Raw genomic sequence first — 22881 nt, forward strand, 5'->3', positions numbered from 1 at the left:
GTCATCCAGAGGGATTTCCCTGTGCTCCCCAAAAGGAGCACAAAAGGAGGGCCACATCCTACAAGACACCGCTGCTTATTTTTCCTTATTTGTTCCTGATTTTCCATCCCAAATTTACCCCCCCCCCCCCCCCTTTTTCTGATTTTTACTGTTTTCTCCTGATCCTGAGCCCGTTGCTGCTGGAGGGAGACAGCACTGCTGAAGCACCCACCACTACATCCTCACTGGTTTGGTTCAGTGCTTCTCTCTGGTTGTTGAAAATGGGTAATTTCTGCTCAGCACAGTCCTTCCTGCCCAAAATGTCATGGAAGTTAAAAATACAGGGCGTTAAAAAGACAGATCAGCCTGAGGAAAAGCACCCACTGCTTGGGGTGTGGGGGGCACAGTGCTGTCCCCCCTCAATGCCATCCCTGGGGCAGGTTAAGCTTCACAGCTGGCACACATGAGGGAGGAGGAATTCAGGGAAACCCTCAGAAGAGGAGGTAGAGAGCACTGCAAAAGAAAAATAATTTTAAAAAATCAAAAATCAAAATATCTGCAGTGTGTGGTTTTTTTGGAGGTGCCAGGTGGGATGGGGCGCTGTCCCCATGAGGAGATGGTGTGGGAGCTCTGTGATGCCTCCACACCCTGTTCCAGAGCTGGCTGCCATCAGGAGAGTCCCGTTGGGAAAACCACACCAGCAGAACTCAGCCAGGTATTCCTGCTGGGATGAGGACTGGGCATTTCCCCTGCAGTGGAAGAATAGAACAATTTCCATCCGAAGATTTGGGGTGTCTGGAGGAAGGTGTGGTTATCAGATGAGCTGTCAGTGCTCCTTTGTGCTCACCTAAAGAGGGTGAAAATAGAAAGCATCCAGATTCGGGAAAAAGATCCAGATCCAGTGGTTTTGGGGTTGCCCTTACACTCCATATGTATATATATATGTGTGTACACACATGCACACATACAGACAATGATATCTAAATGATATATATTTCATGTGGGCTTGAGGGATTTGGAGGTCTGTGACTTCTTCTGGGGCTTTGGGCTCCATAATACCTCGTGAGGTTTTGGAAGCCTGGGATTTCCCCGGGGATTTCTGGAGCCTGGGATTTTGGAGGTGCGGGATTTTGGAGGTGTGGGGCTTTGGAGGTGTGGGGCTTTGGCGGTGTGGGGCTTTGGAGGTGTAGGGCTTTGGAGGTGTGGGGGTTTGGAGGTGTGGGGTTTTGGAGGTGCGGGGTTTTGGAGGTGTGGGGGTTTGGAGGTGTGGGGTTTTGGAGGTGTGGGGTTTTGGAGGTGCGGGGTTTTGGAGCTGCGGGGTTTTGGAGTTCTGCAGTACACCCAGTGCAGCGGGGGTGGTACCCGCATGCTAGTGCAGAAGGAGGCCGGGCAGCCCCGCATCCCTCCCGCCACCGCATCGCTCCGCGCTTCTCCCGCTCTCCCAGGGGATGGGGAGGCAAACGGGCGAAGATGCGGAAGGGAGAGGCGGGGGCCCGGAGCAGCCGAGCCGTGCCGAGCCGCGCCGCACGGGGAGGCGCCGGTGCGCGGTGCCCGCCCCTCGCCGCCGCCTCCCGCCCGGCGCCGGGAGCGCGGCGCGGGGCTCCAAGATGGCTTTGGCCGGGCTGTGCTCGCTGCTGGCCGGCTGCTGCCTGGCCGCGGGCAGCGGCCCCGCCGAGGCGGCGGCGGAGGCGGCGGCCAAGGAGCTGGAGTGCAAGCTGAAGAGCATCACGGTGTCGGCGCTGCCCTTCCTGCGGGAGAACGACCTCAGCATCATGCACGGCCCCTCGGCCGCCGAGCCCAAGCTGCTCTTCTCGGTCCGCAACGATTTCCCCGGCGAGATGGTGGTGGTGGACGACCTGGAGAACACGGAGCTGCCTTACTTCGTGCTGGGTGAGCCTGCGGGAGCGCGGCGGGGCCCCGAGCATCCCCGGCGGCGGGGCCCCGAGCATCCCCGGCCGTGGCCGGGCTCCTCCCTGCCGCACCGGCGGGCGGGCGCCCTGCGGCGGCTCGGCCCCGGGGCCGGTACCCCCCGCTGCAGCAGCTCGGCCCAGCCCCGGGGCTGGCTCACCCCGGGGCCGGTACACCGGTACACCCCGCCGCAGCATCGCGGGCTCGCTGCGTGCCCAGGTTGTCACCCGCGGGGCTCGTCCCCGGCTCGATCGATGGCCACCGGCGGCTGTGCTGGCAGGAGGCCCACAGTCTGGGAGTGAGGGTTTCTGCTTTGTCTGCCCCTGAGCGGAGTCACCTTCCCTGCAGCCTGATGGAAAAATACTCTGCTGCTCAGTGTATCCCACCCGGCCTGTGCGTGCAGCCCCCGGTGCTTCTGCCCCCAGGTTTAGGCTCTGGCCTATTCACATGGTCTGGATGGTTCCCACCTGCCCTTCATCCACTGGGTGAGGCTTATCTGCCCTGATCTCATGGGCTCCTTAAGCCCCAAAAAAGCCAAACAATTTCCTCCTTTGTTTATGCAGAGCAAGGCCTCCACCCCTTCCTTGTGTGCAGGGACCTGCATCCCTCCTCACCACCCTGAGACATTTCATTTTTGGTGACATTGGTGCAGAATGTCCCTTCCTTGCCCACACATAACATCCTGCCCTTGCCATCGCCACCATCACTTTCCTAGCAGCCCCACAGTGGCTGTGTCACCTCCTGCAAGCCTTGTCCATCTGTTGCTTCTCCAGCTGCACCTTGGGTGTCCCATGAAGTTTTTAAAATGCCACCCTTGTTTGGAAGCTGGCCCAAAAACGAGGTCTTGGTGTGTTGCTTGATGTGACATTGCCCCACTGTACCACCTTTGTGTACAGTGGTGACCCCAGACTGGGTTTTTTTCCCAGCAACTCATCACTTCCATGCCCTGTGGACCCCTCTATGTGCTAAGACCCCCCAGTCCTGGTTGCTGGGTGGGCTTGGGGCAGCAGTGGCTGCTGTGTGGGCACCTCCCTTCTCCCGGGAGAGAGGCAGAGACAGCCATGGGGCCGCTGGTGCTGTGGGGAGGCTGTGTGGGGACAGCCAGAGCTGTTCTGCCGGGCTGCAGGGGCTGTGTGGCAGGATCACTGGGCTGTGCTGTCCCCTGTATCCCAGCCCAAGCCCTGGGATACTGCGGGAAGCTGCAGCGAGGCCCAGAGCGTTGCTGTGGCAACAAGGCAGCAGCGCTGCTGCGGATGCAGGGGACGCACGGCCGCCAGCCCCAAAGCCACCTTGGTGCCCCAAAGGCCACCTTGGTGCCCCAAAGGCCACCTGAGCGCTCGTCCTCTGCCCCCCTCAGACCCGATCCTGTGCGGCCAGAGCCCGGTGGGCCCCGGGAGCTCAGTGCAGCCAGCAGGGAGCACCTGGGTGGGGATCAGGAGGAGCTTCCTGGGCATGACCCCAGCCTGTGCTGTGGGGTTTTCCTCAGGGGTTTTTCAAATCTGTGAGGTGCCACACACTGGGCAGTGCAGGAAAGAAGCTGCCTGCCCTGGCAGCCCGTGCTGCACTGAGGATGCCTGGCAGGGGTTTGCTTTTGCATCCTTCTGATCTCTGCTGCCAGACAAATACAAGGGTGACAAGCCCTGTGCCAGTGCAGCCTGGTGTCCTGCTGCTGGCCAGGCTCTCTGGGGCATTGCTGCTTGGGACATTGATCCCCCAAAAACATGGCTGTACATGGTGCTGTGCCAGCCCCCAACATGCAGGAGTTTGGGCTGTGGAGACACAGAGGTGATCCCAGTTCAGGTCTTTCTGCCTGGAATGCTGGGGCTGGGCTGGCAAGAGGGGGGGACTGGGACTGGGACTGGGACTGGGACTGGGACTGGGACTGGGACTGGGACTGGGACTGGGACTGGGCTGGCACCTCGTGGGACCCCTCTTTGCCAGGGGTTTGGCTTGGTGACTTCTGGGAAATGCCATGTTACCTCTCCCTGTGACACAAGGGCTTGCCTTGAAGCTGGCATGGCCACTTTGCCATCTGTGGGTATCACTGTTTTGTGCTGCTTTACTGTGTGGGGTTGTTGTTTTTATTATTATTATTTTTATTGTTATTATTGTTATTACTACTACTAGCACCACTATTAGCCTGGACACTGCTTTTGCATGGCAGAAGCTCTGAAATGCACAGAAGTCTTGCAAGACCCAGGCTTGGCAACTCAGAGGCTGCAACCTCTGGATTTGGAGGTTCCCCATCCCAAAAAACTCAAGAGCATCAGTGCTGTCACTGCACACACTGCTCACTCACTGGGACATGGCTATGTCAGGTTGATGCCTGGAGCTGGTGTGAGTGGCTGTTTGTGTTTTCACAAGCCCTTGTGCAGGGACTGGAGGGTGTGTTTGAGCATCTTCCCAGAAATGGGGCTTCACACAGTGCTTCTTGCACCATCCCTGGCAAAACCCAGACCCCTTGAGTTTGAATGTGCAATAAATAATGTCTTGGAGTGGGGGATGATCCCCACAGACTCCTGAGCCTGGTCTGGGTCAGTGTCTGAACCAGGGGCAGCTGCTGCTTCTGTTCTGGTGGTTTCCAGATCTCAGGCGTGTGCCCAGGGCAGGGGCTCCCAAGGGAAGGTGAGCTACCACCCTGGCTGATGGGCTTGGAGCAGACCCAGGTGCTGCCCCTGGGCAGAAAGGGCCTGGCTTTGGGCTGGAAGCACCATTGTCTCTGCCATGTGGGCTCTGGGTCAGCTCCCTTTGGTGGGGGGGGGGGGGGGGGTCTCTCCATGCCTCAGTTTCCCCTCAAAGAGGGTGTGAGCATGCAGGAAAGTGGCTACAGTAGGGGGATGAGTGAGGGGAGCATCTGAGAAAGGGTCTGGATCAGGGAGCCCAAGGATAGTGGGATATCATCTGCTTCTTGTCCTGGTGTCCCCCTCAAATTCTTCCTAAATAATTCAGGGGCTTTTGAGCTTGGCTGGTTTTCATGAACACTGCCATGTGTGGTTCCCCTGCCTTGGTGACACCTCCCTGCCACCATGGCCAAACCAGGGAACCTCCCACTGATGGATGCATGGACTTTTCTCCCAACTAAAGATGTGCTGGGATCTCTGGAGAGCCACAAATGGTGCTTGCTAGAGCTGAGGTGCTGGGGGGAGCTGTTGAACTGGGCATGCCAAAAATGGCTGTGACTCCTGACCCCTGATAGCCCTGATGGGGAGCTCTGGTGACATAAATTAATGATGAGTTTTATATTTACCTTTACACAGGAGGCTTGCTGCCTGCTTTCCATGCACATTTTTGGGTCTCACCCTCCCTGCTGTGTCCATCCCACTGCCCAAGACAGCTGTGAGTGCTTTGGTGCTCAGATCTCCCAAATTTGGGGGCCTGCTCTCTGCTTCTCTGTTCCTCCAAAAGCAGATGGGCTGTCTGTGGGGTTATGACTTCTGTGAGGTGCTTGGACAAGGCTTTCCCCTGCTTTGCAGCTCTTTTTGCTAATGAGTGGAGCGAGTTTTAATTGTGCACATGCTGCCTCACTGCCTGCCTGAGAGCTCAGGGCTCTCACCAATAAACCCCACACTGGGTTACATCTTTATCCCCAAAGGGACTCCAACACCATCTCCCCATTTTACTGTAGGGTTTTCCCCCAGCTCCTGAGTTTTTGGGAAGTGCTGAGGGTGTGGGAGCTGGGCTGAGGCCGCTTGCTGCGCACGGGGCTGCCCACATTTAAAACCACCTGCTTTCATCCTGCTTTCATCCTGCTTTCAATCAAGCAAACCTTCATTTGGAATGGCTGCCTTTCATTTCATTTTCTGTTTGTTGCATTAGTTGTATTTTTTTCCTGAAGGGAGGAAGCATTTTGCTGGTTGGTGCCATTAAGAAATGCTAATTTGCAGCTCAATATTCCCTGTCCGCTCCCCTTCACACCCCCCTCTCCCTCGCTGCTTGGCTCGGCAGCATCCAGCCACATTTGATATGTCATTAACTGGATTCACACTCCTGCAGGCTGCTAATTTTTTGGGCCCCATCCTTTGCAGGTTATAAAGTAGCAAGAGGGGTATTTATGAGCATCCTGGCTTCCCTCAGCCCCTTGGGGTCGACAGAGATTTGTGATGCAATTAAAAACCGCGCCAAAGAAGGAGTCTTTGACTCCTTTGCCTTCTTTGTAATGCAATAAATGTTTGAAAAGTAAAGTCTTGAAATACCTTTTTGAGTGTAAAATCGACTTGAGAAATGAGAAAGCAGAGCTGACAGGTTGAACTCGTGCTTTCTGGGTGCCAGATATTTCAAGATCTTGAAATACTGGGTGGTTTTTGCATGCTGGCTTTTTCCCCCTGAGTGCAGAGGAGCTGAAGGAGGTACTTCTGCCTCTCCAGGTTTCCAGCCCAGTTGGTTTGCTCTGAATTAGGGCAGTGCAGCCCCTCACCTCCCCACTTCCCACTCCCCACTGCCCTCCCGGGAGCCTCAGCCAGCAGAGGATGGGAGATGGTTCTTAACTTCAATGACTTTAATAGATTATCATAAACTCCAGCCTTAATACAAGCTGTCATGATTTCAAATTATCTTACTTTTAAATTAAATAGATTCCTTTTTAAATACAAAATCAATTCTAATTTTTTAGAGGGGTGAGATTTTTCAAAGGCACCGATGAGCTGGGCATATTTAACTGCTCTTGAATATCTCCCCGAAATATCTAATCAATTTTTTTTTTGTTAAATCCTAGCTAAGCTCTTGGCTCTACTGCTGGAGGCTCTGGCCCTGACTTCCCTGGGTTAATAACAGGATTTGGAGGGGGGGGTTGCAGGGATGGGAAACAGATCAGGGAGGCATGAGGCTGCTGCTAATGGGGGTGACAGCCACCGGAGCGCCCGCCCGCCCCGGCTCTGGCCAGATGTGACACCTGCCAGCTCTCATCCTCGTCCCACACACCTCCCTGCTGCTGTGTCTGCTGCAGATTGTGCCCTCCCACTCTGCCCTCCACCCCCAGCTCCTAAAAGGCCCTGGAGGAGGGAGCAGGAGCCAAGGGGCTGCAGGGTTGTGTTATCCCATACTTTTTTCCAGTTCCATGTCAGGTGAGCGGAGCATCCTCTTGAGTTTAGCTCCTCTCACCTGCACCTGGATGCTGGCTGGGGGTCCCAAAGCTGTTGGCACACAGGGCAGCTCTTTGGTCCCAACTGGGAAGCAGTTCTTGGGGTGTTGTGGTGCCATTCCCTGGCTTGACTCGATTCCCAGGGGCATCACCCCCTTTCCATCATGTGCCACCATCTCACGAGAGCAGAGCATGGCAGAGGGCTGCAGCAGGGCTGCCTCCACCACGGGGCCCACAGCCTGAACCCTGCACCTGGGAATGGGTGTTATGGTGAAATAATGAAGCAAATATTAAGAAATTCTTAAGTACCTAGAGAATAACCAAGTTAAATGATACCAGGGGAGCTCAATTGCCTTGCTTAGATTGATTGAATTACTAAATGAGCCTGACTAATGGAATGGAGTGGATATATCGGACTTTTACTCAAGATCCTGCAATAATTTCTCTAATAAGATTGTGAGCCATTAATTGGACTTGGCTTTGATCCTGGGCACTGTCTCATGCTCTGAAACCCGCGGGTGTGATCTGTGCTCTGCCAGGCCCAGAGAGAGGACAGCTGCTGTCATCTGCTGCTGGCTGGCTTGGAGGGCAGCAGGGGACTTGCCTCAGGAGGTCCCAGGAGCTGTGGTGGGGAAGGAAGCCCAAAACACCCCATCTCAGCTGCCCTCCTGCCCCTTAGCAACACCATCCTGGCAGTGGAATTCACTGAATTCCTTCCAGCTGAGCTGGCTGGGGTCTGAACCCCTGTCTCCATGAATTTGGGATGGATGCTGGGGGTGTGTGCCTGCTGGAAATCCACGTTCTTGCTATACCTCCTCATGGAATGGGTGCTGCTGCTGGTGGAACATTGATGTAGCACCCAGAGTGCTGCTGGCTGTCTGGTCTGCTGGGTGAGATGTTTGTCCCCAAGGCTTGGGGGCTTCCAGAGCTTCCAGCAAAGCGGAGAGGGATTGATGAAAGGGACACATCCTCCCCTGTCCCCGCCCTGGAGCCCCTGGTGGGGCAGGACTAATAGCTTGTCTAATAGCAATAGCTTGTCTAATAGCAATAGCTAATAGCTCATCTAATAATTGGGTGAGAACTGCTGGTGGGACCCCTCCTCTTGGCCATGCAGTGTGACCACATCCCTTTTCCTGGGGCTCCAGAGCCTGGAGTGGGGTGAGCTGCTCAGAGCCCCTGGAGCACAGCCTGTGCCTGGTAACATGCACATTCCCTCTGCCAGCCATGGGGCCCAGCACCAACCTCAGCTGTGAGTAGGGGCAGCCCTTAAAACCTCGTGGCAGGGTGGAAAACACTGCAGGAAAGCTGACAGCATGCCAGGGAGGAGCAGGGAGTGCCCATGGCCAGCCTGGGGGCGATGGGGGCTCGGGAGGGAGGCACAGTGTGCACGTCCCCATCCTCACGGACACCTTGTCCCCATGCTGTGCCCAGGGCACGCCTGCTCTCTTGCTGGGCACGGATCTTTCGGTGCCACAGGGGATATACAGGGCCTCTTGTATATTTTTTTTTTCCTTAACCAAGGGAAGAAAAAGTAAGAAATAAGGATTTGGTCTCTGGGAACCCGTTGCCACAGCAACCGTGCATCCAGCTGGCTGCAGCGGGGCTGGGAGGGGATCTCACTGACCCAGAAAGCAGAGCAGGGAGTGGGATGTGGGGCTGCTTGGCCTTTCCAGGGGGGTGGCAGGGTCTGGCTGGGAACCAGCACTCAGCCAAGGGGGCTGCAGGGGCTCCTGGCCCCCTGTTTTGTCTCCCTTCCTGAATGTCTCAACTCATGTCCAGGCAGGGATGCTCAGGCTTGGTCCTGTTCCTGCCCTGAGACCTGGCCCTGTTTTGGGGGCTGGGCTGCCCATGTGGGCACTCCTCAAAGCCCCACAAAGATATCTGGTGGGTTTTACACCCCTGGAATTGGCTGTGGTTCCACTGCTGGAGGGGACCCTTGGGCAGCCACACTGATGCCACTGCCTCAACTCTGCCCTCGTCTCCATGTGCCAGGGGCATTTGCTCCTGGGCTGCTTCCCATACCTTATTTTATTTTATTTTATTTTATTTTATTTTATTTTATTTTTTATTTACTATTATATTTTATTTTATTTTATTACTATTTTATTTTATTTTATTTTTCACTATTTTATTTATTTTATTTTATTTTTTATTTACTATTTTATTTACTATTTTATTTTATTACTATTTTATTTTATTTTGCTATTTTATTTTTTTACTATTTTATTTTATTTTACTTTATTTTACTTTACTTTATGCTCTTCCTTGCTATTTTATTTTGTTTCATTCCGTTTAATTTTATATCCTATTATGTTTTATTTTTTTCATGGTCATTTAGCCAGCTAAACAGAGACTGAAATCATCTCTCTTGGAGCCTTGCTGCAGAGCAGTCCTTCAAATGAAGGAATTTTTGCCTGGTGGGATTAAGGCAGTGCCTGGATGATGACAGCTCTGTCATTTAGGACTGCTTGTCCTTTTTGCTTCCAAATTGCTGGGCTCTGGCATCTCTGCAGCTGTGGCTGGTGGCTCACCCCAAACAGCAGCTGGGGGATTTGAGTAGATAAGGGAAGTTTTTGGATTGCCAGGTTCTGGCTGTCCCACTCCAGCTTTTTGCTGAGAATTCACCCAGCAGTGATCACACCCTGCTCCCATGGGCTGTGCTGGTGTTTCTGGTCCTGCTTTCCTGCCCTGCAGCAGGATCATCCATCCTTGGCATGGATGCTGAGCTGGTGCTGTGGGATTGGTTAAGCTGACCCCACAACTGGCTTTGCTGTGGGGTCTGCTTTGCTGGTGATGGGCTGAGGAAGGCTGAGTCTGTTCCCTCCATGGTTCCTGCTGCAGAGCCTGAGATCCACAGGGAGGTGGGCAGGCACTTTTTAAAACATTTATAATGAAAGGGAAGTAAGGGGTTCTTGAGGGACCCTCTAGCTGGTGGTGGCTCACGGGTCACAGAGGTTTGGGGTCTGCAGCCCCAAGGTGAGAGGGGACAGAGCCCCTTTTGTGGCCAGCTCTGAGGCTTCTCAGTAATTAGGATGACTAACGAGCACAGCAGAGCAAGCAGCTGGGGGGATGCACAGAGCTGGCTCTGCTCCTGCAGGGAGCTGATCCAGCTCCAATCCAACCTGGTGGAGGAGAGAAATGGGAGAATCCCAGAACTGTACAATGGTTTGGGTTGGAAGGGACCTTAATGCTCATCTCCTTCCACATCCTTCCATGAGCAGGGTCACCTTCCATCAGCTCAGGCTGCTCCAAGCCCCATCCAGCCTGGCCTTGGGCACTTCCAGGGATCCAGGGGCAGCCACAGCTGCCCTGGGCACCCTGTGCCAGGGCCTCATCATCCTCACAGGGAACAATTCTTTCCTAAGGATGAAGGGGTGGAGAAGGGATGGAGATGGATGAAGGGCAGGAGAAGGTGGCAGAGGGTGCCAGTGCTCTCAGCTGGACATGGCCCATCTGCCTGGCCCAGTGGGGGCTGTATTGCCTTAGGGGGGGCTGTAGGCCAAATCAGGCCAGTGGTCCAAGGAAAACCACAGCCTGTTTGCCAGAGTCCTTTGGTTGGGATGGAGGCCTGCCTGATGTGTGCAGGCAGGACCCTGGCCTTGTTTTTTTTTGGTTTTTTTTTGGGAGAGGCACCTCCTTTTCCTCCTTTTCCTCCTTTTCCTCCTTTTCCTCCTTTTCCTGCAGCCCTGCCCTCCTCCTCTGCCAAAGCCCCCAGCTGCCATGTCCCCGTCACAACACAGTGCCTGCCTGGGAAGGGAAGGCAGATATCAGCAACCCCGAAATATCCCCAGGACAGGCTCCTCTGTGATGGGAGACAGTTGCCATGGAAACCTCCTTCAAATAAAAAAAAAAGGCAAAAAAAGAAAAAAACCCGAAATTTAAAGCAGCCCTTGTAGCTCAGAGGAACTGTAGACCTTATTATGGGTTTTGGCAACCCCCCTTTTTCTTTTATTTGTTCCAGCTAAAAGCTCCAGGAGACAAGGCAATTAATTTGGCATCCCAAGGGGAGTGAGAGAGCGAGGGTACCGTGCTGGGAGCCAGCTTCCCTGGCTGGCAGGCACCAGGAGCTTCCTGTGCCCCCAAACACCCTCCTCCCATGGGGCTGCTCCAGCACAGAGCAAGGAGCAGGGCTGAAAGGATGGAAAGTCCCTTTCTAGGTCCATGCATGGAGTGTTTGGGAGGGGATGGCTGAGTGGAGGGCTCAGGGCACTGCAGGAGGGTGAGGATACAGAAAAGCAGCTCAGGTTGTGGCTCCAGCATGGGGATGGGTGGCTCAGCATGGGTTGGGGGGGCTTGTCCTCGTGAGGGTGGCAGGAGGAGGCAGTGCAAGAGGGGCATAACATGGCAGGGAGGCTCCTGTGTGGGTCAGGAGGGCTTTGGTAGGGAAGGGGGATGCTTGGCAGGGGAGACATCCCACTCCCAAATTTCCCTGCCAGCCTCTACTGTGCAGCAGTGGCTGCAGGGTCTGCAAATTGCTGCTGTGCTCTCGGCCCATTTGCTGCCCTAATGATGTCCCCAGTGTCTGCAGCCTCTGGGAGATCTCCTGTTTGCACTGAGGAGAGGCTGCTGTGCCTGCCACTGCCCTGGGCTGGCCCCAGGCTCCCCCAGACTCTGCTTTCCCAGTGTGGCTGTGCCAGGGCAGAGCTGCTCTGCCACCCCAGTGCTGCCCCTCCCAGCCTCTCCTGAATTGCTGAGCCAGAAATAGCTGGGCTCTTTGTGTTTTTTGCCTCTTTGGGAGAGCTCTGCAGAGGAGCAGTGAGGGGAATGGAGAGCTGTCATGCTGCTGTGGAGCTGCTTGGCTTTCCTGCAAGCCAGGGGTTTGTCTTTGCAGACATGGCATGTCTGGGGGGAATTCTAAATGTCTGCAAGGATCTCAGCCCAGCCCATGCCAAGGTGCAGCTTCAGTGGCCTGAGATGTGTGCCCAAGCACCTGCAAGCAAGGCAGAGCCTGAAGCATCCTTCCAGGGAAAAAGGAAACCAGTTTTATTCGTGTTTCAGCAGGAGCTGCTCTCTCCTGGGTGTGCCATGGTGGTGGTGTGCTCAGGCTTGGTGGGCAGGAGAAATAACTCATGGATGGTGGGAGGGGAGCCAGCCTTGGGCTTGGGCTGGCTTCCACAGCTTTTATTGCCACCTTTCTGCCTTTTTGTGCTTGCAGAGTAAGGCACATCTCTGGTTAACCCTGGAGGACTCAGCCTCAGCCCCAGCATGCCCCCACAGTCCATCCATGCTGGGGCACAAACTGCAGCTGGGGCTGGGGGCTGAGTGGGGGGTGTGGAAATTCCTGGGAAGTGTTGGGGTGGGCCTGACCTCCTTGCAATTGCAGCTCAGGGCTGGGTTTTCCCAGCTTTCACATGCTGGGGGTGGAAGGCAGTGTGGATGTGAAACCACAGTGCCAACAATAGGGAGGTATCAGGGTAATGGAGGGAGGGCAGGTGTCACCCTGATTTTTTAAGATTTTTTAAGCCTTCTGATGTTTACATTTTTGTAACAAACTTTCTTATATACTTTATGTAAATAACTTATTGTTTTGCATCCTTTTATAGAGAAAGAAAAATTTGATAGACTGTTGCTTTGTTTAGTGTCATTGGAGAGGTGGCACGGTCACCCTCCAATCCACTGTTACTTTTGGAAATATATAAATGTTAGAGTTAGAAAAATGAAAGCTCTTTTTTTTTTTTGCCTTAAAAAATCCAATGTCTGTGTCTTTCTGTTTCATGTCCTAGAGTGGCAGGCAGGAAAGGAAGGACCATGAGGTGGCAAAGAACTGCAGGAGCCTCACAGAAGCCCAGAGGCATTAGGAGCAGTAATGGCAGAGCCCCTTGCTGTGGGTGTGAGCCACAGCATCTCTGGTGGATTCTTGAAGCCATTGCACACAGAGCCTGGTGAAGTGACCTTTGGAGGGAATCCCAGCAGGAATTAACGGCTGGTTTCACACCAGGTGGCAGCATCCAGGGCCTGGGAATGGCACTGCCAGAGACACGGCTGTGTAGTCAGTGGGTTTCTGGCCAAGAAAGGGAGGAGATGCCAAGAAAGGGAGGAGGAAACAGCAGGAGGAAGGGGCAGGATGAGCCCTGGACTCAGCAGCAGCGAGAGCTGGCAGGGTTAAGGCAAAGATGTGGCTGCAAACGCAGGAGTTTGCACTTACTGGTGCTCAGAGTCCATCAGGGCTCTTTGCTCTTGAGATACTGAAAATGCAGCTGGCTCCTCATCTTGATTGGGTTTTGTTTGCTGAAATGAGCTCCTGCTTCCCTGGTGCAGGGGCAAGAGACAGCAGCCCCTGGCTTAGAATCTCCCTGGTCATGACCATGGTTATTCACTATTTCTCACTTTGCAAGGATTTACACGTGTAAAAGCCAACAAAAGGTTCTTTTTCATACACCATGAAGTATGAAAAAGTGCTGTCCTGGCTAGGGCAGCTTTCTGTGCTTGGCTGGCCTGAAGCACCCTGACTCCATCCCCTTTGTTCTGCCCATCTCCAATTTCAGCACTGGACCAAAAGCATGAAATAGATTTTCCTTCCTTTTTTTTTCCCCACATAAATGCAAGGGAACTTTCTGCCTGTGGCTGTGACATTGGGATTCCTCAATGCCAGGGGTGTGAGCCCTGCCTGGAGAGACAGAAAGACAGGCAGGTGAATACAGGCAGGGCTCTGTGAGGGCACCAGGGCTGATGGGTGCTGAAACCCAAGAGCAGAGTTACATAATTGGGACTGCAATGCAGAAACTCTTCCTTAATTTTTAATTATCCAGTTGCAGCACGTTTGTGGAGCTCAGCTCGGGATGCCAAGTCGTCCTGTGCACGTGGGAAGGGCCTTTTTGGAACCCAGGACATTCCTCTGGCTGCCCTGGAGGATTCCAGACCCTGGCAGGGGGCTCAGGGACCTTGGCATGGAGTCAGAAACACCTGTGCCTTCCATTTTAGCCCATGGAAAAAACAATTACCAACTTTGTGTGAGGATTCACAAGCCACGAAAGTTGAAGTAAAATGATAGTTTATTACAAGATAGAAGAGTAGAATTTTGGGGTTTTTAGAATGGGGGCTCGGGGTCCCAAGATGGAAGAATTTGTCTTTCTTCTTTCGTGCTTTGTCTTTCTTCTTTCTCCTTCCTAGCCTCCATCTTCTGGGTGATAGTGACACTTTTGGATTGGTTTAGGGTAGAGACAGACTGTCTAACATGGGTGATAGGTATTGGGAAATTACTGTAAATAAAGTACACCTAGTTTTTAGTATAAAAAGCTAACACCACCCCAAGGGCAGGCACTGTGCCACAACCCAACCTGCTGGACAGATCTCAACAGGTCAGAGAAAGAATGTTATAGATAAGAGAAAATAAACAACCCTGAAAACCAGAACAGAGGAATCCTGACTCCTTCCTCAGCTGCCAGGCTGGGAAAAGAGACTCTCTGACACATCTGGGGGTCATCCTGAGCACAGAGACCCCGGGAGGCCTTGGCTGGTGAAGGTGACAGGAAAGCCTTCCCTGGTGCTCCTGCCCCTGGTGGCACTGCAGGGAGAAGGGAATCCCCATGGCACCGAGCTGGGCTGTGGTGGCTGGAGGGGATCTCTGCACCCACCCTGGGGGCTCAGGGATGTCACACTGGGGCAGGGGACAAGGTTGGTGTGCAAGTCTGCAAAGGCCTTTGAGGTTTCTCTGGTTCAGTGTTGGAGAAGTGGAAGGGACCATGGTCATTTTGCATCCAGATTTCCCACAGAGCCCCAGCTGCTTTGTTTGGTTTGTTGGGATGTGGGAGAAACTGCAGAGGAGCTGTTGCAGACCTCTGGGAAAGGTCCTTCCTTCCTTCCTTCCTTCCTTCCTTCCTTCCTTCCTTCCTTCCTTCCTTCCTTCCTTCCTTCCTTCCTTCCTTCCTTCCTTCCGCCACTTCCTTCCGCCACTTCCTTCCGCCACTTCCTTCCTTCCGCCACTTCCTTCCTTCCGCCACTTCCTTCCGCCACTTCCTTCCTTCCGCCACTTCCTTCCGCCACTTCCTTCCGCCACTTCCTTCCTTCCTTCCTTCCTTCCTTCCTTCCTTCCTTCCTTCCTTCCTTCCTTCCTTCCTTCCTTCCTTCCTTCCTTCCTTCCTTCCTTCCTTCCTTCCTTCCTTCCTTCCTTCCGCCACTTCCTTCCTTCCGCCACTTCCTTCCTTTCGCCACTTCCTTCCTTCTGCCACTTCCTTCCTTCCGCCACTTCCTTCCGCCACTTCCTTCCGCCACTTCCTTCCTTCCTTCCGCCACTTCCGCCACTTCCTTCCGCCACTTCCGCCACTTCCTTCCGCCACTTCCCTCCTTCTGCCACTTCCTTCCTCTTTCTTTCTTCCTCTTTCTTTCTCTCTCTCTCTCTCTCTCTTTCTCTCTCCTTTTTTCTTTCTCTCTCTCTCTTTCTCTCTCTCTCTCTCTTTCTTTCTTTCTTTCTCTCTCTCTCTTTCTGATGGGAAGCCCCATTTCCTCCCCTCCCTGTTTCTCCCCCTCTTTCAAATCCCCACTCTGCACTTTCTGTCCTTCCTACAAAGGCAGCTGCCTCGGAGCAGCTTAGGCTTCAAAGTTCCCAAAATAACAAAGGTTAAAAGAAATTAAAAAAAAAAAAGAGGAAGCATTGCTAAAAGATCAAGTCAGTGCCCCACTTGCACCAGGGCTCAGAGCTTCAAAGCAGCTGCAAAGAGCCCCCCATGATCTCCATGGTCAGGCTTCCCAATGCCTGTGGTCCTGCCTGCACCCTCCTGCAGGCACAGGAGATTTTGTAGTAGCCAGGATGGGGCTGCAGGTAACTGGAAGGGGTGGAGGGTCCTGCAGCTTTTGCTGCCTGTGGGGGCAGTTTGGGGCGGTGTCTTGTGGAGGAGGAGGTTGTGGTGATGGGCAGAGCCGTGTGGGTGAGGTGGGTGCCCCTGTCTCCTGGCCAGGCAGGGGGGCAAACAGCTCCTCTGTGCCCAGGGTGTGCTTTGTGCCTCTGCTGGCTCCTCTGATTTATACAGATCATCAATATTACAATTATATACACCTGCAAATTTAATTACCTCCATTTTCATCAGGCACTGACAGATTTATGCCTCTATTCAGTTCCTGTAAATCTCAAAGAAGCTTGACTTGACCCAAAAGTCTTCCCATCGATTGCTGTGCACTGGCTGGGCTCTGGCCATCTTGACAAGCTCTTCTTTCAAGAGTGATAAATTCGAGATGCACGGTTAACTTCTCCCCCTTGTACATCTTTCTTCCTTTTTTTTTTTTTTATTTCCTTTTCTATTCTGCCTTTCCCATCTTTCAAAGCCTCCTCACAAACTTGAAAATGGAGCTTGAAATCATGTAAGCACCAAAGAGTTTATGATGTTAGGCTGCAGCCCATGCCTGCTTTCTCCATCCCTTCCTCTGAGCCCAGCATTGTTCCCTCCAGGAGGATCACCTCTTGGAAAAGCTCTCAGCCTTGCTGTGCCCAGGAGATCAGACAAGGTTGTTTTGGTCCTATTTGGGCCATCCCATGTCTCAGAAAACCAACAGGTCGTGGCTCTCCCCCCAGGGGAGATGAGGAACAAGTGGCTGTGCTTGTTCCCTGTGCTGAGCACAGAAATGCCAAAATAACATCTCATTTTCCCGACCTCTCAGCCTTGGCACAACGAGCACTCACACAGAGGAGTGTGTAGGAGTGAGCTGGAGTTCACCCTTGATGTGCAGCCCATGTCATCCCTGTGGAGCATCCCCTTGCTGGTCCCAGCACCACTGCCTGACCTCCCCTATAGGATATGCTCTGATGTTTTCCCAAGTGCCTGGCAGATGGGCTGCAGTGGCCAGACATTACCTTCCCTGCCAGCCCCTGATGGATATAAATAGTCCTTTGCCTCCCTGTGGAAATTGCTGGCTGGCTTGTAAAGCTGCAGGGAATCTTGGCAAGTTATCTTGGGGCTGTAGGGTCTGACAGCACGGAGGGCTGGGATTTGGAAAGGGGGAGTTTCTGGCTGGGTGTTAAAAGGATCCCCTCTGTCACTAGGAGGGAGCTGCCCTGGGGTACCCCTTCCTCCCCTGAGGAGTGCCTGGGGCAGCAGAGGGTCTCAACCACTCCCAAAGGGGCACGGGGATGTGGGAGGCATCCTTGAATGCCTGCCTGGGTAGCACAAAGCTGGCTTTGCAGTCACTGTGGAACCCCAAGAGACTGGGCAGCGTGGGGTGGTGGGTTGCTGTCCCTTGGCATCTGCAGCCTGTACTGATAACTGAGAAAAAAAAAGTTCAAACTGCAGGATACCTATATATGATCCTCTCCCTGCTGCCCAGGGATTTCTCGACCTAGGATGTGCCTCTGGGCTCTCTGGCTCCATAGCTGCTGGTGGCTCTGTCTCCCCTGAATTAAGCACCTTTTGCACTGCTTTCATACTTTATGGTGTATGAAAAAGAACCTTTTGTTGGTTTTTACACATGTCAATCCTTGCAAAGTGAGAAATAGTGAATAACCATTGCCTTTCCCACTGCTCCACGGGCCTGATGGCTTTACAGGCTTTAACCATGTCCTCACCCTGTTGTTTGATTCCTTTACTGAGGAGTCCTCACACAGTTGGTCTCTCCTCTTCACAAAGCCATTTGCAACATCTCATCTTCCTTGTACCCCTCCTCCAAACCTTCCAAGCTTTGCCTCCTCCTTCTGGAGATGGTTGACCTGAATATCACTTGCAGCATTCCAGATCAGCTTGCTCTCACCAAGGTTGAGTTTCACCTGCCCACTTCCTTGCCTGCTTTCCTCCTGCACTTCTCAGCTTCAGCTTTGAGAAGATTAAATTTAGCCTTGGTGACCAGCTTTGTCATCCTCCTCCCCTTCCAGAGTGTTTCTGAGCAGCCGAGGTCCTGACAGAGATCTCTGTGGGGCTTCTTGGTAACCTCCTTTCATCCTGAGAGCTAAACCCTTGCTCCTCCCCCACCTGGTGGGCTTCAAGACGACTTTCCTTCTCATCCCAGCACCACTTTGGTGCTTTGGGAAACTTTGAGGGTGGATTTTGACAAGAACTTTTTGAAACGAGTCTGTCAAATAGGATCACCCTTATCTACTGGCTTGCAGTGTTGGGTGACCTGTATTTACTGATGCACCTACAGGTTCCTCTAACAAAGCGTCCAGGGCACAAGCAGAATTTACTGGTCTTTATTTTCTTGATGCACAACAGCTTTTGTAAGAAATTGGGGTTTCCTCTGGCAGGTTTTTCTTCTTGAGTTGCTCAGCCTTTTGGAGTGATAGTGAAAATCACTTGGTGATTCTCCACTCCTTGGTGCAGTTCTGCAGTTCGTAGGTGAGCACCAGCTGAGCTCAGGGGTTTGTGCCCTCCTCACTGATTTACTGGGAGACAGTTCAGCCAGGGTGGTAATTTTCCATGGCTGACTGGGAGCATCTCCATCATTTGGAGCCTTTCCATGGAGACCTGATTTTCCCTCTGGAAGAGGTGACGTGACAGCATTGCAGGGTGAGATATCAACTACAGATGTGGTTCTTTCTGGGGTTTTTATAGCAGCATGGCATCTTGGAAGTGTCTTCACACATTCTCTCTATTTTCCTTTTGCTCCCTGTCGTGGGTGGGCACTTGGGTTCTTTTGAGCATGACCGTGTCACCCGAGTGTTGGACCAGGAGGCGGATTTGCCTCTCTTCCCACATTTCCTCTGCAGTTCACAGCTATGGCAGATGGGAGCAAAGTAACAAGACAGGAGTGAAAATCAAACAGCAGTGAATGTCCCAATCTGCTTGGTTCTCCCCCCAGCTTTAGGTCGGAATTGAGAAACGTGATGGAGCAATGACCTTGGAGGGGAAGGTGCCCAGGTGTGTCCTCGGGCTGGTGGGGAGGAGCAGGGCAGGGGGGGGCTGTCAGCTTCTAAAGTCAGCAGCTGCAGAGCAAACCTGGTCAGCTCAGCCCCACCAATGATGGATCAGTGTCCTCTGCTCAAAAACAGCTCAGTGTCACCCCCAGAGTGACGGAGGGTTTGTTGTTGAAGGAAGGGAGGGGTTCGGGCTCTGGCATATTTGGGACAGAAATCCCAGTTCAAGGCTAAAGCGTGGCTACAGCTTTGAAATGTAACTCCCTGGTGACCTTCCCAAAAGGAAAGGCACCCTGCATTGCAAGGAGAAACCTGGCTAGCTGTCAGCCAGGCTGGGGCAGGCACCTCATGGCTTCACGTGTACCAGCCTCAGGCACAGGCATCCTGGTGGGGTGATGTCTCTGACCTAACCTGAGAGATCAGCACTGCCTCTTCCTCAAACCTTCATGTTCTCCCATATCTATGAGTCTTTTGGAGATTTTCCCCCCAGGGGCCCTCTCCCATGAAGCAGGTTCTTAATATATACACTGAGGTTTGTGTTTGCTGGTATGGAAAAGCTGGATTGCCTTGAAAAGGCAGAATGACCTGCAGAATGAGCTGGTTTTGCTACCTGAGACTGGAGACAGGAAAAAATGCAAATGAAATATGGATAGTCAGTGATGAATGTGAATTTTTAAAGCAGGTCCATAAAAACATTGATATTATCCCATGAATTATCTGTCACTGAAACCCTGGAAGTATAAATGAGTTAAGTATCAAGATAAGCATTTTTGACATGTGAATTGATAGAAATCAAGGCCTGAGGTCCCAGCAGAGAGAGCAAGTGACTCATGGTGGGAAGGTCCCCTGAGTCACTTCAGGCATTGGAGACCCTGGGAGGAGTGCAAGGCTTGATTTAGCTGAGTTCAAGCCCTTTAAAGGATGTGTGTGGTTTAGGTGTGGAGCAAAAGCCTTAGCTAATGGGGAGCTTAAATTAAACTACAGTCAGGTTCTGGCTGGAAAATAAGGCAGGTTTAAATGTTAACGAGGAAATACAAGTCCAAGTCAAAATCTGGGCTCAGCTCTCTGAAATGGGTCTGTGGAGACCAGCATTATGGCAGAGTTCATTTGACTTATTGGAGGCATCTATTAGTGCAAAACGCTTCCAAATGGAGAGGAAAATTGTTTTGCTGGGTGGTTTTTTCCCTCAAAATGCCTATGTGAGTTTTTAAGGCGAGTTGCTCTCCTTGTGTGCCACCATGCCAGGTCTCAGTGGGGTGATGAGGACATGGGAGGAGGTCCAGGTCAGCACCAGGCTCATGGGCCATGGTTCTGATGTTGCACCAGCTCACGTGCAGAACTGGGCTGTGACAGAGGTCCCAAAACCAGGACATGCAGAGGTGCTGCCTCCAGAAGGACTGGGTTTGCTTTGTGTGGGACAGCTGTCCCAAGGGAAATGAGGCTATTTGGATAATGTAGAACAAAGCAGGTATAAATCCACACAGCTCCAGCACCTTCAGTCTGGTTTTTTGTCCTCTCCTCAAATTGCTCCTGTAGAACCCTTCTGTCCCCACTGCAGATGGTCTGGGAGGGGAGCAGCCAGGGCCCTGATGTTAAAAGCAGCAGCTGGGGCCTTTGGAGGCTGCTGCTCCTGCAGATATGAAGGACCTGGGCCACGTTTGATACCAGGTGAATGTGGCACAGCCTAATTAGTGGCCTCCTACTGTTATTAACCTCTGACTCAGACAGGCTATTTTTTAACAGAGGTGCAAGAAGTTAATACTAGTGCTAATGGCTTCCTATCCAAGGCCTTAATGAAAGCCATACAGGGACCAGGCTTTTCATCAATATCTTTCAAACTTTGAACTTGAAATTATCTTCTCCCTCCACTGTTTTTTTTTTTTTTTTTTCCTCTCTGCCCACTTTTCTGCCTCCTCTGGGACATCCTGGCCCCAGTGTACAAACTGCTCAGCAGGGTTGGCACCTGCCAGCTCTGTAGCAGAGCTGACACCCTACAAGATCCAGATAAATCATCCCAGTTGGCTACATGGGTCACTGTAGCATCCCACCAGGTGGGGAGATGTCTGCTTGGAGAGCAAGACAAAGGGAAGAGTGAAATCTGTTGGACTGGGAGAAGAGAGAGTAAAGAGATGCTATGTTAGGGAAGAAGCTTGGTCTTGATCTTGTCTTGGTCTTGCTTAAGCCAAACTCCAAGAGAGCTTCACAGATGCAGGAAAACATTCATATGTGCAAAATTTTCATGGAGAAATGGAGTAGGATAGAGGCAGCTGACGTGTTGCTAAGACACTTGAGGAGGCTGAAGCTGAAGCTGAAGGCTCTCTCACCCAGGCAGTGCCTCGAGAGCCTCTGCCAGGGCAGGAGCAGAGGTGGTGGTGGAGCAGCCTTGTGCTGCAGTGTGGTGGAGGGCCCATAGCCTCCCAGTTTGGGGTGATGGCAATTGGTTTCTGGGGTGTTCTCCTTTGTCTCTTGCACTTCTGACCTGTGTGCAATGCAGCTGCAGGGTCACATCCTGATGTCTGGTGAAAGAGGAAAACCTGCTCAGGCTCTGTGGCTGGATTGTGCTCTTCTAAAACAAAAACCCATTTTTTATTGAAATATATTTTTCTTTAAAAAAAATAAGCCTGTTTAAATAAATTTGAAATTATGACAACCTATTTTAAGGCTTAAATTTACTATAATCTATTAATCATTTAAATAACTTCCATCAAGGATTTCTTCTCAAATATTAATGAGCTGAAGGGTGCTGCTTTTACAGTGATATGTCAGATCAGGGGGAAAACATCTCTTACTCTAGCTTTCTAAATGTCACCATGTCACATACTTAGTATCTATTATTTTCACTCTTTACAATGGAGCAAATGCTGGTATTTACATTTTTTCCAAATGTCAGTATGTTGAGTTCCCGCTGTGCGGGAAAGTTCTTGCCTTAATTACCCATAATTTCACGTTAGCAGGCAGGTGCAGGGAGAGTGTTTTCCTCCTTTTGAGCTGGTTCATACGAAGTTGAGAAGCCGTGGGGAGCTGGGAAAGCAGGCAAGCTTGATTTCCCCTCTCAGTCCATGAATAAAGACCATGTGGGAGAGGGGGAGATCTGCTGCTCCAAATCCTCCTGGCTCCCAGGACCAGCTTTTCAAAGGGGATCTGTGTCCCTGAACACACAGCTCAGCAGTTAGGGGGAATTCCAAAAGTGCTTCTGGCTTCCTGGTGACTTAACTCTGGGTTTTGCTTCCCCCCCAGCCTGGTGGGGTGCTCAGCATCCCTGTGCTGGGGACACTCCAAGTGCTCTGATCCCCGCCAGAAACTCAGCCCGTGCTGAGCACAAGCACTCTGCCAGCTCACTCGCCGGGGCTGATGGTTCTTTTGATTAATCAAATCAGTTTGGGAGGATGAACCTGGTTCCCCATGCAGATTTTTGCCCCCACCTCCCCTGGCAGCCAGCTCACTTAAGGCAGCCTAATGAAATTAATTAGCAGCAAATTTAAAACGTTGTTTTTCGGCGCTGTAATTGAATTCCAGTTTTCATCTGAAGGCAGCGTGAAACAAGCAAAATAAAGATGATAATTTGCAAAGTGAGAGGAGTGCCCTCCCATTGCCAGCAATGGGGCAGATACAGGAGGGAAAGCTGTGCCTCAGTGGGAAGTTGATCATGTTTTTCCTGGTCACCCCAACAAAATCTCCTATTTTCACAAAAAATAGCTAACAGGCAAATGTCAAGCTGATGGCTGAGATCAAGGTGGTGTGAGATGGTGATCAAGGTGATCTGGTCTGAGGGGGACACAGTGATTAAAACAGTGCCCCTTTCTCCTAGGGACAGGTGCTGGTGTTACCTGTCTTTGGCTGAGACCCAGCTGTAGGATGTCCCTGAAATTTCAGAGTCAGCCAGGTGAATTAGGTTTGATTTGGCATTTAGTGTCCTGGAGCATGTGTGGTGTCCCTGCCTGGTGTCCTCTACTTCCATGACAGCCCAGCTTTGTCCATGTGTCTCACTGCCCCAAACTCTGGAATTAAAGGTTCTTAGGGAAAATTGGGTTTCTTGGGCAGAAGCTGCAGGCACCTCTGCAGGTCTCTGCGCTGAGTCCTGGGGGGAGAGCTGTAGAAAATGTTTGAAAACTGAAAAGCTCAGGTTCACATTTCAGTGCTCACA

At 52.2% G+C, this 22881-nt stretch overlaps 1 protein-coding gene across 4 annotated transcripts in view; it reads left to right on the plus strand.

Moving 5' to 3' along the window:
* The first annotated feature begins 1479 nt into the window (after nucleotides 1-1479).
* ASTN1 (astrotactin 1) overlaps nucleotides 1480-22881 on the plus strand; it is a 74795-nt gene continuing 53393 nt past the window's right edge. The window contains exon 1 of one of the 4 annotated variants that reach the window (XM_071435903.1): nucleotides 1480-1869. In XM_071435903.1, the coding sequence (XP_071292004.1) occupies nucleotides 1587-1869 (283 nt within the window). In that variant the 5' untranslated portion in view covers nucleotides 1480-1586. The remainder of the gene's footprint in view (nucleotides 1870-22881) is intronic. The other 3 variants (XM_071435904.1, XM_071435901.1, XM_071435902.1) reach the window with 3 other exon arrangements.

This window comes from Agelaius tricolor, unplaced genomic scaffold (genome assembly GCF_023055355.1).
Source record: "Agelaius tricolor isolate 1412-34295 unplaced genomic scaffold, bAgeTri1.0.p SCAF_11, whole genome shotgun sequence".
Taxonomy (NCBI): Eukaryota; Metazoa; Chordata; class Aves; order Passeriformes; family Icteridae; genus Agelaius; species Agelaius tricolor.